Source organism: Ursus americanus, chromosome 18 (genome assembly GCF_024610735.1).
Source record: "Ursus americanus isolate L20-20 chromosome 18, mUrsAme1.1.p, whole genome shotgun sequence".
Lineage (NCBI taxonomy): Eukaryota > Metazoa > Chordata > Mammalia > Carnivora > Ursidae > Ursus > Ursus americanus.
In genome coordinates this window covers 6,076,418-6,090,319 of record NC_142144.1, presented here as the reverse complement: position 1 = coordinate 6,090,319, position 13,902 = coordinate 6,076,418, and the positions used below count along the sequence as shown (strand labels likewise).

Genomic DNA, 13,902 nt, shown 5'->3' with positions numbered 1-13,902 from the left:
GCCCCACGTCCGGCTCTTCTGCTGGGAGCCTGCTTCTCCCTCTCCCACTCCCCCTGCTTGTGTTCCCTCTCTCACTGGCTGTCTCTCTCTCTGTCAAATAAATAAATAAAATCTTAAAAAAAAATATATATATATATATATATACACTTTTTGGATGAACTTTTTGGTTTAGAATTTTGATAATCTTCAGACGAAGTTTTAGTTTTATAAATAGTTTATTGAAAATAAAGACAAACTTTTCAGAATAATCTGAAATAATTCAGAATAATCTGCTGGTGCCACATTTTCTCTAATTGGATCCTCTCTAATAATTTAATTATATATTAATTCAGATCGTTTCATCATCATCATCATCAAACTGATACTTATTTCCTTGTTTCGATTAGTATTTTTGAGATTGTAATTGTATTTCCACTAATTTCAGATAATATAAGTCTACTAGGAAAACTGGGAAAAACCACAAGTTTTTACGACCAACTGTATAAATATGTACCTGGGAACAGTCCTATATTTTATGTTCCTGTAAACTTGACTTCTCATGGATGAACAATCTTGTTTAATTAACTTGATAAGCAGTTTATTGTGGTTAAGAGCATACCATGTGATTATGGTTATGTTTTTTTAAGAAGCTTTATCAGATATATATTGAAATATTAATAGATGAAATGATAGAACAGCTGGGATTTGAGTCTGTTTAGAATGAGATCCCATTTAGATGAGATTGGGGGTGGGGAGGAGTATAGAGGATCAAAATGGGCCAAGAGTTGATGGTCTGAAATTTTCTACAATAAAAAATTTTAAAACGAACCAAAGATACACTATCTGTTTGGTCGTAAAAAGTATGAGGTGGCTAAAACCACATGTTTGGGCTTTAAACAAACCTGAGCTAGAATACTGGCTTTGTCACCTACTTAACGTTATGATTTTAAGCAAGTTTTACCACTCTGAGCCTCTGTTTCCTCATTTATAAAATGGGCATAATAACACCTGCCTCATAGTATTGTAATAAGACTGAGTGGTGGTAGATAAAGCGCTTAGCACAGTACTGGCTACAAGGTCAAGTGTTTGCAATCTGAAATCCTTGGGGAAACAGAAGAACATTGCTGTGTCAGTGCTGATAGAAATAATAGGGGGGTGCCTGGCTGGCTTAGTTGGTGGAGCACACGACTCTAGATCTCGGGGTTGTGCGTTCAAGCCCCACGTAGGGTGTAGAGATTACTTAAAAAAATAAAATCTTAAAAAAAAAAAAATAATAGGGTGGTTGTTGAAAATGTAATTAAATCTTCATCGCTTGTGTCTGATGTTGGCATTCTAACTCTGCTTTGGCACCCGCTCCTTGCCTGTCTCCTGCTTTTCACCCTGTCTTCAAGAAACTGACCTCGCTGCTCCTTCTGGGAGACTGTCTGGAGGGAGAAATGTGAGTGCTGAGGATGCTGTCTTCTGCACTCCTGCCCCATCCCCAGATGCTGGCTGGAGCACTCTGGCACAGGAGGTGCAGAATAGATGGGGCATTTGTCCCAGGGTGCCCAGATCTCTGGCTTTCCCACGCTAGAAGGAAAGGTTTCTGTGTTCCTGTTCAGTCAGGACTGACTATTGGTGATTTTTTCTGGAACTGAGTATTTTTCACTTTTGGGGCCTCAGCCATTAGTGGTGTTTTGTAAATACTGGTTTATTTACACTGTGAATTGAGTCAAATACAGTTGAATGAGCCATTATGTATGATTTTCCTGGTTCCTTCTACTTTAAAAATTTCGGTGTTTCCGTGATTTGTGTAGCGAAATAGAGTTTGCAGAGTCACTTCCATACGTGTCTTATTTGACATGGCAATATGATAGCTTAAAATGGAGCTGGGGGTTAGGTTAGGGAGGGTCCCACAAATAATACTGGCAAATGGTAATACTGAAAAAATTTTTTGATTTTTTTTTTTAATTATAATACATGACCATCGTTAGGAATTTTAAAAAGTAGAGTTTTGCCTACCATCGCACTGGTACTCATCTTTTCATAGTTTGGTGAATTTCTCTCAAGTGTAAATACATATGCTTTTATTTTTTGAACACAAATTTAACTCTTTACATAGTTTGGACCTTGCTCTTCGCATTTAATATTTTTCCTGGTTTCTTGAGGCTTCATTCACAAATAAATACATAAAAAGTTTTATGTATTTAAGATGTATGTGGTGTTTGGATACACATAAAATTATTACCACAGTCAAACCAATTAACATATCCAGCACCTCACATCGCTACCTTTGTGTGTGAGAACAAGATTTACTCAGCAGATTTCAAGTGAACAGTGCAGTATTGTAAACCCTAGTCCCCCTGCTGTACATTAGATCTCTGACCTTATTCATCCTGCATATCTTGTACTTTGTAGGCTTTGACCAACATCTCCATTTCCCTCCACCCCACCCCCACCCCGCAGCCCTCCGTAACCACCGTTCTGCACTCTGCCTCTACGGAGTCACCGTTTTTGGATTTCACAAATAAGTGACATCATGCAGTATTTGTCTTTCTGTGTCTGGCTTATTCTACTTAGTATGATGTCCTCCAGGTTCATGTACAGTACTGCAGATAACAAGATTTCACTTTTTTAAAGCGGAATAATAGTCAGTGGTGTGTGTGTGTGTGTGTGTGCGCGCGCGTGCGCGCACGTGTGCATTTTCTTTGCCCATTTATCCTTGACAACCACTTAGGTTGTTTCCATACTTTGCAGTTGTAAATAATGCTGCAGTGGACTTGGGAGTGCAGCTGTGTCTCTTCAGGATTTTGATCTTACTTCCTTCGGATGTGTACCCTGAAGTGGGATTGCTGGATCATATGATAGTCCTATTTTTAATTTTTTTAATGATCTTCTACACTGTTTTCCATAGACTGTTTCAGTTCCATTTCTACCGACAGTGTGCAAGGATCCTCTTTTCTCTACACCCCACCAACACTTGTTCTCTTTTGACTTTTTGGTATTAGCCCTTCTGACAGGTGAGGTGATTTCTCATTGTGGTTTTAATCTCCGTTTCCCTGATGATGGGTGATGTCGAGCACATTTTCATATACCTCTTGGCCATTTGTAGGTCTTCTTTTGAGAAATGTCTGTTGAGATCCTTTGCCCATTTTTAAATCAGGTTACTTGGGGTTGTTTTGGGGGCGGTTGTTTCTGTTTTGCCGTTGTGCTGAGTTCCTTATGCCATCTGTAAATAGTGACAGTCGTACTTCTTCCTCTGCAATGTGGATGCCTCTTATTTCTTTCTCTTGCCCAATTGCTCTGGCTAGGACTTCCAGTACTGGGTTGAAACACACACGGTGAGAGTGGGGAAGCTTATCTTGTTCCTGATTTTAGAGGAAAAGCTTTCAGTGTTTCACTGTTGAGGATGACGTTAACTGTGGGCTTGTCACATATGGCCTGCATTATCCTGAGGTACATTCCTTCTATACCTAATTTGTTGAGAGTTTTTACCATGAAAGGATGTTGTATTTTGTTGAATGCTTTTTCTGCATTTGTTGAAGTGATCATGGGATTTTTTTCCTTTCAATTTGTTAATGTGGCGTTTCACATGTATTGATTTGCATGTATTCAACCATCCTTGCATCCCAGGCGTGTATGACCCTTGGTCGTGGTGTATGACCCTTTCACGTGCTGTTGAATTCAGTTTGGTGGTATTTTGCTGAGGACTGTTTCATCTGTGCTTATCAGGATACTGACCTGTAATATTCTTTTCTTGTAGTGTCCTTGTATGGCTTTGGTATCAGGATAATGCTGGCCTTGTAAAATGGGTTTGGATGTGTTCCCTCCTTTTCAGTTTTTTTTGGAAGAGTTTGAGAGGGGTTCTTGTTAATTTTGCCTTAGCTGTCTTTCCTGTTTGATTGCTGATTCAGTCTCCTTACTCACTCTTAGTTTGTTCAGGTTTTCTTTCTTCATGAGTCAGTCTTGGGAACTTGTATGTTTTTAGGAATTTGTCCCTGTCTTCCAGGTTGTCCCACGTGCAGCTCATATTCTCTCATGATTACTTTCACATGTTGGGAGGCAGTAGCGTGCAAATGGCTTTCACAACAGATCAGTATTGACATCCCAGCGTCACCACTTACGCCTGCGTTGCTCTGGGTAGTCACTGCGCCCTGAGCTCGTGTCTGCATCCCTGGCACGGAGCTTCCCGGGCCGGATGGGGTGAGCTGTCACAGGAAAGCCTGTTTCTCAGGTATGGAGGATGTGGAGCTGTGTTGCGGTTATCGATGTTCAAAATATTCTTCAAAAATGGGTTTTTAGTGGCATTGTTTTATCAAGTGAAATGATAATATAAAAGTGAGAACAAACAATAAAGGAATAAAATGTTTATATGGGAAAAGCAACTGCTATAAGTTTGCAATTGAAGCATCTTCCCCCCACATACCTAAGGAATACGTATGGTGGTGGACTAAATGAGCTAAGCAGTGTTTAACAGCCTTCCATGTTGCTGCACAGCATCTAAATGCTGGTTATATTAGAACAAGCATACTTGTAAAATTTAAACCTTATTATATAATGTACATGCTAAAAATACTATTAGCCTATAACTCTGAATTTTCACAATGTAGACACACTTGTACAACCAACAACAAACAGAACATTACTGAGCACTTCCAGAAGCTCCTTAAGACCACCCCTCCACCCCCCATCCCCCGCCCACAACCGACTGCAGGTCTCTCCCTCCCAAGAATCGTCCTCATCCTGACCTCTGTCACCATAGATTATTTCCCCCTGCGTTCGACTTGATTATACCTATGGTGATATGGCTCGTTTTGCTTAGTATCATGTTGTGAGGTTCACCTATGTTGTTGCCCGTGGCAAGAATTTGTTTATTCATTCTGTCTCTCCCGCCCTTCTCATCTGGGGATTCTGCCAGGGTATGAAGCCGCAATGTCCCAAGGCATCCGTCATACGTAGTTGAATTGGTTTCTCTCCTGTGCATCTAGGATGGTAGTGGCCTTGTAGCACCTTTGGGCGAGGTGAGAAAATAGCCACTCAAATCATTTCTCTTAGGATCCTGAGAAAGGACACGAGCTTTAGCTTTTCTGGGGTTTGTGGCCTAGCAGCCCCCTCCTGCCTTCCAGTGGATGACTTCTATACCTTATTTGCTTTTCTTGTTCTCCTTGGGAATTCTGGTGTACTGCACACCGCTCCACCAGGAAGTGGAAGGCCAGCAAACATGCTTTAAATGCATAGCTGGATCCTAGGAAAATAAGGGAAATTCCCAGGGGCAAAAAAAAAAAAAAAAGAGGGGGGGCGGGTGGGGAGCGGCGATTTCAGTGGGTAGAAGAACACAAGCCAGGGCTGCCCTGAGACACTGTGGAAACTTGGCCCCTAGAGCCTTGGAGTATGAATGGCTGGCTGGGATCAGGAGCCAAACAAAGCCTTGGAAGGGGCGATGGGGGTGGCGGGGGAGGGGGAGAATGCGGGAGCTGTGTCCCTCTCCGTAACCCCTAATATTGCGGTACTCCCAGAGCTATATTCCTTGAGTAGGAGAGTGGGCTGGGAAACATAACCCTCCTAATGGCTATAAAATGTGTGTTTTAGCTATGTAGGGGGTTACAGTTTATGATTTTTCTGCCAAAGATCTGATCCACAGCCTTCTCCCCGGAGGTCTTTGGGGTTGGCGATTAGACTTCCTCTGATGTCCAGGAGACCCCGGTCTAGAAAGAGAAAGTAACACTCACACCAAGACACCACCTGCTGGGAAAGCTGGCAGAGACAGCAGGAGAGCAGACCTAGAGCCCCCAGAGCAGCTCGCTATGTTGTCGGATAGCTATGTTTAAAATCAAAAGAAACAAAGGGTAGAATTTTTTTTTTTTAGGATTTTATTTATTTGACTGAGAGAGAGAGCATAAGCAGGGGGAGCGGCAGAGGGAGAGGGAGAAGCAGGCTCCCCACTGACCAAGACACTGGGATCGTGGCGGAGGCTTAACTGACGGAGCCACCCAGGCGCCCTCAAAGGGTAGAATTTAAAAACCATGAGCAAGATGCGAACAGTAGCAGAAATGACTGTGCAGATTTGAGGAGGAACCAAATGCAGGTTTTAGAAAAGTGCTTAGCTTGGCACCTGGCATTTAGGAGCTACTTAATAACTGTTAGTTTATTGCGGACTTACCGAAGGTGCTCTCATTTAGGTAAGTGATTCTCTATATAAAACTAATGACTTGGGGTGCCTGGGTGGCTCAGTCGGTTAAGCACCTGCCTTCAGCTCGGGTCATGATCCCGGGGTCCTGTGATTGAGCCCTGCGTCAGGTTCCTGCTCCATGGGGATCATGCTTCTCCCTCTCCCTATGCCTCTCCCCCCTCCCCCGCTCATTCTCTCTCTCTCTCTCTCTCTCTCTCTCTCTCAAATGAATAAATAAAATCTTCTAAAAAAATAAAAATAAAACTCATGACTTTACACAGTAGGACGTGTCTGGGTGAAACTTCAACTTGAGAAGTATCCACTAATACTGTTGTTCTGTTGGCCTTAAAATTTATTGACTTTGTTGCGATTGGAATCACAACTTCGAGGCAGTTTCAAGCAGGTGTGGTCGGCATTTGCCCACGTGGTCAGTTTTGGCAAATCTCAGGGTTATCCTGTGTCCGAGAGATCTGTCTCCTCCTGGCTAGTTCCTGGATTCCTTTTGCATAAGGCTTTGTTTCCTGAAAACCCGTCACATGAAACATTGTTTATAGGTGCAAATGTAAAAAAAAAAAAAAATGTATTATAGGTTAGAAAAGTAATGTTGGGTATCCTTGTCATCCTGCAGTCGGAGGATCCAGGTACATAAGATTCATAAGAAGGTTTATAAAAATGAGTGTATTCTTGGGGCAGCTTTGGCCGCTTCTCCCCCTCACTCCCCAACATGTTTTGAATGCCTCCTGGATTCCAGGCCTTGTGCTAGCAGGAAGCTTATGAGAATGATGAAAACATCGTTCCTCCTTCCCTGGAATTCACATTCCACTGGATCACCAAGTCTGCCCTGGGACCCTTACACATACATGGGAATGAATTGAATCTATTATGTGCTTCCTTCTGCCAAACTGTTGATATCTTATGAATTTCTGATGAGGCTTCCTCAGCTTTTACAGCAAGATAAGGTATATATATTATATATATTGCCAAGTATATGGAAATAGTGACTAGCTAGCTAGATACCGTATTTTTCAAGGAAATAAATAGGTTAAATAATCAAGTTAACTTCTCCATATTACTAATGCCACCACTCTGAATCTTTTTAGGACGATGTGAGGCATAAGGTTCATCTGAACACCTTTGGATTCTTCAAGGATGGGTACATGGTGGTTAATGTCAGTAGCCTTTCCGTGAATGACCCCGCAAGAGCCACAGACAAGGACACGACTGTAAGTGCCTTCCTGGGAGGTCAAGGGCTTTACCCTTCTCTGTTGCTCAGATGAGAGCTTCACCCCACACTTAAAAATACGAAGTCTCAGAATATGGAGAAAGTTAAACTTGTGAACAGGCGTCACATAGTTTTACTTTTAACACTTCAGTTGTAATTCTTGAATAATTTTAGTAATTAGTGATCCCTCTTACAAAATGCTAAGAAAATCAAGAACGGCTAGGCCAAAGAATCACCTTCTCTGCTCTTCGAGTAAGAAAGGTATGGATGCCAGAGCAGCATGTGGGTATTTACCTCTACTCTTTTTACCCCCTCTTAGATCGGATTCAGCCTAGACCGCACAAAGAACGACGGATTTTCTTCCTATCTGGTGAGCATGACACACATGACCTGATCACTCCCTTCACGTGAGCCCAAGACACTGGCTGGGAACGCCCTGCTTCTGTCAGTGCTCTTTCTCGCTGTGGTGGCTGCCTCGACTCCCTAGCATCTCTGAGCACCCACAGTTGTGTTGTTTGGGACGGAGGTTGGATCCCTTATTTGCCTTGTTCCTGAAAACTTTGTTCTTGTTCTAGTGTGAATGAATAAGGTGATGTACAATTGGGTCTTCCTTTCTCAGGATGAAGATGTGAATTACTGTATTTTAAAAAAGCAGTCTGTCTCTGTCACCCTTCTAATCCTAGACATCTCCAGAAGTGAGTAAGTAATTCTAATGTTCCTTCAGTTCCATCCTCAAGTGAAGTTAGGGGAATTTGGTAGTTCAGCTAACATTTACTGAGTGTCTGCCGTGTGCCAAATACTGTGCTGAGTTCTGGAGGTTAAGAACACGATGAGGGAGATGGAGATGAATGAGGGAGGCCAAACACCAATACAGATGATCACGGCAATATAGAGAGTTAGTGGGGCAGAGAAACTGGTGAATTGTAGAAGAGAAGAATTGTAGAAGAGAATTGTAGAAGGGAAGGTTTCCAGCAGCTCTTGGCCCAGCCAGCCTTTAAGTGAGTGGACTTCACCAGGTGAATAAGGGAAGAGCATTGGAGGCAAAGGCAGAACAGCCTAACCCACTGCATGGCGTGTTCAACAGAGTGAGTTCATTATTCACAGCCAGCTGACATCCAGGGAGAGAGGGAGACCTCTCCCCCATGAGGCAGGATTAGAAGTGCTCCCGTCCAGCTCAACCGAGCTAGCTTAGTCCCATGTCCATTCAGGCATGGGGCCTCACCTGCCCCTCCTTGGCAGGATGGGGTCTGCTGAGAAGCGAGAAGAGAGGGAATGCACCCCAGGCAGGTCGCTGCTTGTGCGTGCTGCCTCTCACACGCCGCCCCTCCAGAGTTTACTTTAGCGTCTTACTGGTTCTGTGCCCCTTGTTCCATTCCCCTTGTTGAACACGTTATAGACCCTTAGGGGAAAATATGTCCATCAGAACAATGTGGCTGCTAGGAACGGAAGCTTCAGAGTAGAATGCTGGGTCCTTGGCTGGCTGCTTCCGGCCTCACCACTCTTGGGCAAGTTCTTAACCTTCCTGAGTCCCCATTTCAGCAGGTGCACAAAGCAGCCAGTAGAATGTACATGAGGGACTCACAAGGACTATCTGAGATGATGGATTTAGATACTGAGACAGTGTGTAACCCGTGGCACTCAGATGGCCATCACATTACCTTGAACTTCTTTTCTTTTCTCTTACTTTGAATGTAGGGTGAAAGTAAGATCCCCACCAGAAACTGGTACGCAGTTACCAAAGATCGTCTTCAGCAAGGATGAGAAGGTCCCAGGCCAGAGCCAGGAGCCTGGGGCTAACCCTGTTTCAGCGGGCAACCAGACTCAGCCAAAACAAGGTCAGCGGTCAGGCACAGAATGGCATCTCTTTCACTGCCCTGCTTTGTAGATTCTTTTTGTGTCTAAGTAAAAACACACACAATCACAGCATTATTTTATTTTGGGGGTTGTACAAAAATATATAACTGTTAAAGGTGGAAACTGTGGAGAAGGTGGGGAAAAGAACAGTCGTTCTCCATCCTTGCAGCACTAGGACTTGAGTAATCTACGTTCCTTCTGGCTCTTTCCTGGGTCTGAAATGTTTGATTTTTTTTTTTTTAAGATATTTAAAATTTATTAGCAGAGCGAGAAAAAGAAAGTCATAGTCGTGTTTGTAATTTCCTAAGCATCCCTGTTCACTCAGCTTGCAGACGGTTCATTCTTACCAGCCCTCCTGTTACGTGGATCCTGTAATTTTCTCAAGCTTTCCCCTTAAGGAGACGTATTTCCACGGTCTGCTATTGTAAATATTGCTGCATTGGGAGTTCTTTATTTGTAGAACTTTGATCAGAACTTTCTTTAGGATGGGGGGCGCCTGGGTAGCGCAGTCGTTAAAGCGTCTGCCTTCGGCTCAGGGCGTGATCCCGGCGTGCCGGGATCGAGTCCCACATCGGGCTCCTCTGCTGTGAGCCTGCTTCTTCCTCTCCCACTCCCCCTGCTGTGTTCCCTCTCTCGCTGGCTGTCTCTCTGTCACATAAATAAATAAAATCTTTAAAAAAAAAAAAAAGAACTTTCTTTAGGATGGATTCCCAGAATTGGAATATTTGGTTCAAAGGATGTGAATACGTTGGAGGATATTGGTAGATATGTTCAGTTCCTTTCCAGATGCTTTGTATGAATTGATGCTCCTTTTGGGAAATATGTAGGAATAGTGTCCGCATTACCATGTCCTAGCCAAGACTGGGTTTATGGTGTTTGTGTTAATCGCAAAGTAAAAGACAAAAAGGATATTCTTGGTTTTGTATTCACTCTGACTACGGAGGCTGCGCTTTTTCTCCAGATGCTGATTAACCGGGTTATATTTATTGCCTCTTTTATTAACTGTCAGCTTTAATAGTTTCGTTCTTTAAAGAGAGCTTACTATTTGTTGTATTATTTACACATTTTTTTCTCAGCTTGTCAAACTCTAACCCAAATGAAAAGACATACAGAAATGTTACGTTTGTTGTGTAATGGCGTAGCTTAGCGTGTGCACACCATTCCTTTCTTGTTCACATGTGCATGCCCGGCACGGAAAGTATTCTTTGCCTCCTTTTATTCTGAAACTCTCCCCCTGCAGGGAGCTTGAAATCCTGTCTTCCCCGTGAAGGGTACCTTAGATGAAGATAAGGCACGCGTGCCCTCTCTGTTCCATGGAAGTAGCCATCAGCAGTCTTAACACACCTTGCTGTGGGGGGAAAAAAGCATAAATTGTGCTAATATTTTTTGCTATTAATTTTTCCGTGTGTGTAAATAAATGTCACTTATGTATTTTAAAACGATGGTGTGTTTTCAAGCATGGTAACGTAGACAATGAGGACAGTCACTCCATGTGGCACCACTGTAGGAACATAGCTAGATTGTTCTGAGCCGGTTTCCCTGTCATACTAAATATTATCCTTCATCAGAGAACATTGGTAATGCAACAAGCTCCAGTTCGCTGCTTCTGCGGCTCGAGAATTGTTCTGGAATCTGAGATGTCTGTCTGCAAGGTAGCATCCGGCCACACCTTTTGTTTGTTTGGATTATTTGATGTTAGACAAGCTAGAGCCTCATAAAACGATACTGTAGAACATACATAAGCAAATCACGCAATAATATCTTTTAAATGTTTCTGCTTCTAGACGCTGGAAGATCTAAACGAAGTACAGGAGATTCAAAGGTAAGAACCGCTGTGCTCAGCTTTCCTGGATATATATGTGCGTGCGTGTGCGTGTGTGGATACATATGTGAATGTATACATGTGGGGATAGGAGTGTGAGTGTGGGTGTATTTATACACATGCATATATACAGGTACGCACATGCATACACACACACACACCCCTAGTCCACGGGAGTTGTTGTCTGTTTGGAGAGATAATGTTACCATATGGGAAGAATTTCGGAGTCACGGTGCGTTCTAAGTGGTACAGCACTTACATAGTAGAGGGTCAGATAGTGACGGGGGAGCCCTCAGGAAGAAGGTGTCGTCAGGGTTTGGAGTTTGGTGGATTTGTTTGGGGAAGAGGAAGGAATGTCATAAGCAAGGACCGGAAGTGGGAACGAGCATGACAAACGCTGGGTGCTGGCCTATGGGAAGTAAAAAGTGTGGCTTTCGGAGCAGAGAGAGGGATCTGAGATAATAGAAGTCCAGACAGTGGAGGGTGTTTATTGCTGCATAGAAAATAGGAAGTCGTCAGGAGTTATTGATCTGGAAGGACTGTGCTACAGAGGGTGTTGGGGACAGATGTTCTGAAAGTAATGTGCAGAGCAGCCTCGGAGAGGGAGACGGTGAAATTAGGAGGACCAGGAAGAACGTGGTTGTGACAGTACAGGTGTAGGGCCACGAGGACCTGCACTAGAGCAGAGTCTCGGAATGTGGAGTAAGGGATGCGGGTAGGGTGGGGTGGTGGCGGGGTGGGGGGAGTAGGGGTTTTTTGTTTGTTTGTTTGATTGTTTGTTTTGTAGAAGGGTAGATAGATGGTCGAAACAGCAGAAGGAAAAATTGGGAACGTTTTGGTTTGGGAGATCTTCATATTTCAAGAGGGAGCATCCAAATGGCAGTATTTAGTTTTAACAGCTGTGTTGAAAATAAATGACCTGCAGTGAACGACACGTCCTTACAATGACAGTTTGCTAAGTTTTGACTTGACTGTATACCTGCGAAGCCACCACCACAACAAAATAGTGAACATATCCGTCACCCCGCAGGTTCCTCCTGCCCCTTTGTCTTCCTCCCATCCTCAAGCAGCCACTGAATTGCGCTCTAGATGAGTAACGTAGAACTTTATAGAAGAGCATTCTGCAGTACGTGCTCTTTTCGTCTCCTTTGACTCCGCATAATTCTTTCGAGTTCATCCGTGTTGTTGGGTGTATCAGTAATAGTTCATTCCTTCTCACTGCTGAGACTTAGTCCATTGCACCGATGGCAATAATACGCTGATCATTTGAAATTGGGAATGGCGTCCAGGTGAAGTGTCGGGATGTGACCGGGTGGGCATCTGTAGTCCTGCTGGAGCTGTAAGAATGGAGACACGCTCCAGGGGGATGGGGGGGGGCAGGGAATAGGGGGGTAGTGGGAGGCAGAAGAGATTGCTGAGAAAAGGAAATGGGTGAGGAAGAATTCCATTCTCTGTGAAAGGGGATTGTAGACATCTTGAAAGGATGGTGAATTTTATTTCCAGAGAGCTTTTGAAGGTCAGCTGATTTAAGATTTAAAAAGGATGTGCTTTTCTTTTAATTTTTATTTTTATTAGTGTACATTTTCTGCCAGTTTCATCCTAAAACAGGTTGTTGTGTTTTTTTTAGGCAATGGGAGAAAAATCCTTTTCTGTTCACAATAGTGATGGGGCAGTTTCTTTTCAGGTATGTATTCTCTTTGAGTAATCTTCATAGGATTTATCTCTATAGTGTAAAAGGGTGAATTTGCAAAGGAATTTTGAATTTCGGAATAATAATTTAGGCATGCTACGTATCAGTCACTCGAATGCAGTAGCGCTCTCCATAGCAAACCCACAAGGTGGATATTGTTACCCACCACTTAGCTGATCATGTCTCTGAGAATGAGTGACTTTATGAATGTCCAGTGTGAGTGACAAGGTCCGCATTCCAACCCACATCTGCCTGGCTGTCCCCGTGCCGCTGTCTCTTTAGTCCCGTGCTGCCTCCCATTTGGAGTGTGCTAGAAGCACAGACTTCTGTCCCTAGAAGAACACTGGTGATCATTTAGGATGCTGTAGGATTTTAGAGATGAGTTCACCGAGGCTCAGCAGCATTGACTGCCCGTCTGCCCCCTTCTTCACTGCCCATGAGTGTTTATGGCAGCACCAGAGCCTGTGGATGGGGTAGGATGTTGGATAGGGTCTCAGCACCCACTGACGAGCTGGGTGACCTTAGACAGCTCACTTCACTCCTGGATCTTGCTCTTTAATCATCTGAGAGTGAACAGTGATGGCACCTATCTCATAGGGTTGTTCTAAGTATTGTGTTGTTAATATAAAAGTGCTTTGGAAGCATCATACAAATCTTTTATCATTAATTTGTAAGAATCACTGCCCCTTTTCTAAGCAGTTTTCATGAATTGAGGGATAATCTGCTTAAAGTGAAATGCACAGGTCTTAAATGTGCAGTTCGATCAGTTCTGACATGCTTGCACCAGTGTAACCCACTCTCTATCAAGGTTCTCTATATTTTTACCACCTCAGGGTCCCTCATCTCTGCTTCCAGTGTTCTGATTCCTTTCAGCATAAATTATTTTGCCTATCTAACTAATTTTTGTATGGTCTTTAAATTTAGTGACCATAGGTTAAATTAATAGCTAATTGAGAGCCTGTGGATACTCGTCTGCTGTGAACCCTCAGCAGCTTCTCATCTGCCTCAGAGCAAAAGCTCCAGCCTTTCCCGGTCTACAAGGTGTGGCCGCTGTCTTCTCTTTGACCTCAGCTCCTGTTTCCGCTCCAGCCACAGAGGCCACCTCGATGCTTCTAGAAACGACCAGGCCTTAGGCTCTGCTCTGGCTGTACCCACTGGCAGGAATGCTTGTCCCTCAGAAGCCAGTG

The 13,902-nt window shown here is 43.5% G+C and overlaps 1 protein-coding gene across 2 annotated transcripts in view; it reads left to right on the top strand.

Moving 5' to 3' along the window:
• Window positions 1-13,902, top strand: part of GPR107 (G protein-coupled receptor 107) — a 70,338-nt gene that overhangs the window by 13,161 nt on the left and 43,275 nt on the right. For both annotated transcript variants that reach the window (XM_087869271.1, XM_045771292.2), the window contains exons 2-7: window positions 7,228-7,350; window positions 7,669-7,719; window positions 7,969-8,048; window positions 9,045-9,184; window positions 10,988-11,025; window positions 12,653-12,709. In XM_087869271.1, the coding sequence (XP_087725397.1) occupies window positions 7,228-7,350; window positions 7,669-7,719; window positions 7,969-8,048; window positions 9,045-9,184; window positions 10,988-11,025; window positions 12,653-12,709 (489 nt within the window). The remainder of the gene's footprint in view (window positions 1-7,227; window positions 7,351-7,668; window positions 7,720-7,968; window positions 8,049-9,044; window positions 9,185-10,987; window positions 11,026-12,652; window positions 12,710-13,902) is intronic.